At 35.9% G+C, this 4,536-nt stretch overlaps 1 protein-coding gene across 1 annotated transcript in view; it reads right to left on the bottom strand.

Annotated features, from left to right (window-relative positions):
• Positions 1–2,648: 2,648 nt before the first annotated feature.
• Positions 2,649–4,536, bottom strand: part of LOC118339070 (aryl hydrocarbon receptor-like) — a 45,913-nt gene continuing 44,025 nt past the window's right edge. The window contains exon 11 of the mRNA XM_035676602.1: positions 2,649–3,199. Coding sequence (XP_035532495.1) covers positions 3,050–3,199 — 150 coding nt within the window. The 3' untranslated portion in view covers positions 2,649–3,049. The remainder of the gene's footprint in view (positions 3,200–4,536) is intronic.

Genomic DNA, 4,536 nt, shown 5'->3' with positions numbered 1-4,536 from the left:
GCATGTTTGTGTTTTTCACTGTGATTGAAGAAATCCTTTATTTAAAGGAAGAAAATAATACATTTGAAACAAGCAGTCAAAGGACACGGGTCAAACATCTACACCTTTGTCCTGTTAGCATGTTAACGTTACTGTGGCTAAACAGAAGACGAAATTAAACTCTCAAACATTATAGCCTATTTAACAAGTCTCAGTAGTATGGCACCATTTTCAGCCTGTCATAGAGTCCAGTGTTCCGTGATGAGAGTACTATTTACAATTTAAAAAAACAAACAAAAAATGAATCAACAAAGGAGTTTGATAAGCATGTGTTTTTAAAAATAGTGCTTGAAACGAGTGACTTGACGCAAAACTATGTACATACCTGTATTTGTCAAAGCTTGTTTGCCTTTTATATACACATCTTTTTTTCACATTGTTAATAAGACACATCAATCATATTAAATATAGCAAACATGTCTGCTGCAGTAAAAAGAACGGGGAGAAAAACGAGTCAATTCGAATGACATGTAACCACGTGTGTATCACATTTTCAACATAAAACATATAACAATAATATTAATACCAATAGTAATGACATTATTCGAACAATTAAAATGGAAATCTCTTTTCAGCATCTCTTCTTGATGAAATAATTCTCCTCTGCATCGTTTTTTCCAGTCATTTTGCTATGTACAAGAAACATTCACAACTGTATCCTTCCGGTAAATATCTCTTTTTAATACTCACATTTGGTTTTCAGTGTTTGCCATTCTGTAACTGCTTCAAGATCCTGTGTAGACCTGAAATGACTGACCTGATAATATCACCAAGTTTTCTGGCATTTACAAGGAAAAGCACTCACATTTTGGGGATGTTTGTTTTCCAACTACGACAAGATCGATATGATTTCATATCTGTTTATCCAGCATGTTTTTCTATCGATCTTCAGTCCTCTGGGCGAGGAGGCAAACAAGAGGATTTCCCAACATATTAGACTTTTCCTTTTAAAAACTCTAAAAGCTTTGATTGTACTGTCCTGGATCTGGATTCACTGAGGAATGATTCTTCTGTCGGGGGAGCGAGTGCAACCACTGCTCAGCTAGAGGATGACAAAGCATTACATTTTCTTTTCTTTTTTTTGTACAAGAGAATGTCTTACACATCAACTTTAAAACAATCAAGAATGCTTACTTGCTGCAGGACATGAATAAATACAGGAAAATGAAAAATCAACTTCTTCTAGTCAAGTCAAACTTTTAACAATGACCAAAATAAAAGAAAGAGAACTCATCCAGAGTTCCAAAATGATCAACATCAACAACAACAAAAAGAATTCAAGTGGAGGAAGATAAAAATGATGACACTAACAATTGTACACGAGTGTTTGTGCTTGTGAGGACATTAAAACCCATCACCTGAAATGTACCTCAAAATAAGAATGCAAACGGGTTCATGTTGCATCCGAAACTTCAAAGACGAAAAAACAAAAACAAAACAGGGTCTGTCGGTTTTATAACCCCAGTATCCCTGACTACAGATCTGCATTTAGTGGGTTGCTTGAAATAAAGTGCAGGATATTTCTAGCCATAAATTCCATATTCTATACTTTTTTTTCATACACATAATGGATTAATCTCATTGTTGACAAGTAAAACCGTTCAACAAAGAAATCACTGAACACTGAAAGATTACATTCTTGTAGCAAAACTATGAGCGATGCGGATGTCCTGTCGACTGCCAGTGCCAAAAACCTGTCATCACGTTGGAGTTGTACTGACGGGGATAGTGTGTGTGTGTGTGTGTGTGTGTGTGTGTGTGTGTGTGTGTGTGTGTGTGTTGTGTGTGTTTAGATAAAAGCGAGTCAAAGGACCAAACCTTAAAACCGAATTGTGACTTGTTCGTGTTCGGATGAAAAAATAAAGTCACATGACAAAGAAGTGCATTTGATGCTTGGTCAGATATTCCTGTCCCTCTGTACATTCATGAAGTGGAAACATACAACAACCTCTCTTCTCCTCAGTTCATCTCCTGCTGTTTGCCTGTTTTTGGATCTTACAGTTTCGGGTTGCAACTACCAATTACTGCTGGTTATTTTCTTGATTAAAGCTGCAGAAGGTAACCTTTATAAAAAAGTATAGTCGTATTTCTTGAAAACTTTACTACATCCTGACAGTATAACGAGACAAGATAACTGTGAAAAAAATCAGGTTCCTCTGGCTCCTCCTAGTGCTCCTAATGGCATATGCAAAAATCCACCGGGCCTGAATGAAAACAACCAATCAGAGCAGAGACAGGTACCCTATTGGAGCCAGAGGAGCCTGATTTTTTTTGACAGATTATCCGTCTACTACCGTCAACATATAGTGAAATTTAGGCAAATAATAAAAACATTAATATTGATAAAAATTACTTACTGCAGCTTTAATTGTTTCTTAAATAAAATGTCAAATTATGAACAATGCTAGTTTTTGTTGATCAAGTAATCCCTTCATCTACTACCAGTGATAATGGCTAATAATCTTCCACTGGTGAAATATTATTCATTTACCCACCAGTGACACCCAATATTAACTCAGTAAATCTAAAATCTTTAGGACATCTATCACCTATGTTGTCTTGCTCTTTCACTTTTCACTTTAAGAATATCCTACATGAAATGGGTGTATTAGTGTAGTTTTTCTTAGATTTAAATATTAAATAATTGGTGCTAAACTATCCATAATCTTTTGCCTCTGAATGTAAATTGTGCGTTGTGTTGTATCTGAACGCGGATCTGTAAAACTCAGCTTTAAAGACTCACATTTACCTCTCTGTAACACTTAAACTCAACTGAGCACTCTTCACTGCATTATTGTAAACAAAGGACTCGTATGATAATATGACTTAAAATACAACACAATGATCCCCTCCCCCCTCAAAAAAAGTTACAAATTTGAAGCCAAAGAAAGAAACATATAGGCCTACGTTTCTTCAGCTTTGTTTGTTGTGTTGTCTAGATGTATAAGGCTGGTCCAGTCATTGTGTGTTTCTGGCCATTAACAGTGTCCTGCTGTTCCTGGTCAGCCGGTCAGAGGTAGAAGCCAGTGGCTGGCGGGTCGGGGAGGCTGGGCAAAGTCTCTGGGTCGGGCATCTGGACAGCAGGGGGCGCTGTTCCATTCCTATTGGGCAGTGCACAGCCCCCAGGGTAAGTGCTGTTCAGGATGCAGCCATTCTCCATCTGTATAAGACAAGAGGACACTGAATAAAGACAGCTGGAAAAATATTATGAAATACAGAAATGTGTTGTTAGCTCAAAAATAGAACCCCTGTTGTATTTGATTTGAATCACTCAACATCCAGTTTTATAGCTGGCATTAAAGCAAAGAATCTGTGTTTTTTTCATGGCTTATTGTTAGTTAAAATAGAAATGTGCATAATTGTATACAGTGTTTGAATTAAGTTGGGATACTCAGATTTAAAATAAAGTTTGAGAATTTTAACAATGGCTGCATAATAGGAGTTTTCTCTGACTGTCATTTATATTTATTTTGAAGTGAGATGTAGCTAAATATGTTGTGTATGAAGGCTGAAAACAGCTGGAATAAGGGAAATGTTCCTGTTGGAGGACAAAAGCCTATACATAGGAGTCATGTTATGACCTCAACCACTCTGTGTGCTTCATGTGTACATTTGTGCATAAAATGCATCTTGGTTGACACACAATAATTGTCTGATTTTATTTATTTTCTCTCAAATATCAATATCTGTATCTACCTGAAATCAATGCGGTAAAACAAATGCTCATCACAGAACACAAAGTGACATCTTTAAACCGTTCAATGACACTTTATTGATCACCATGGGCTAAATCATTGTAGGCCTTTGAGCCATCCTAACTATTTAGGAGCAGTTGAGATTGTTGTATTCAGTATCAGAACTGTCACTGTTTCTGACCATTGACAAATCCAGATTAAACCACCAGTGTTTCATCACTAAATTTGAGTATGTTTTATTGTATTTGTCTAGTATAGGAACATACAGAAATACTACATGTCATACTTTTTCTGTTAATAAATTATTTGGATGTATTTTGTATTTCATTGTCTTAGAAATGGTAAGAAACCTCTCACCATTGTTTGTATATGAAGGAGTTCCAACCCACAGGTTGCAGAAGTTAAGAAGAGATGTTTCAGGTTTGGTTAATGTAGAGCAATATTTTCAAACACTTTCAGTTTCTGCAGCAAATATAAACCGCACAACCCTTTCATTTTTTGTAGGTCACAGAGACAGACTGAGAAAACAAACTGCACCAGCACATCACGTCTTTCAATCTTCAATGCAATGACCCATAATGAACAAAACAAACAGGACACAGATATAGAAAGAAGACAGCTTTGTGCCTCTTCTTAGGTGAGCTATTTTCCAATTCTGGCACATGCAGTAGACATGTTAGACTTGCCACTACCAGGAGTGTAATGATTCATGTGATTTTGATTAAAGTTTGATTCATTTAGTAAGGATTTAATGTTTCATATATATATATATATATATATATATATATATATAACATGATAT

The sequence above is a fragment of the Morone saxatilis genome, unplaced genomic scaffold (genome assembly GCF_004916995.1).
Source record: "Morone saxatilis isolate NCDOM2014 unplaced genomic scaffold, NCSU_SB_2.0 Contig5, whole genome shotgun sequence".
NCBI lineage: Eukaryota > Metazoa > Chordata > Actinopteri > Moronidae > Morone > Morone saxatilis.
This window is presented reverse-complemented; position numbering and strand designations above follow the sequence as displayed.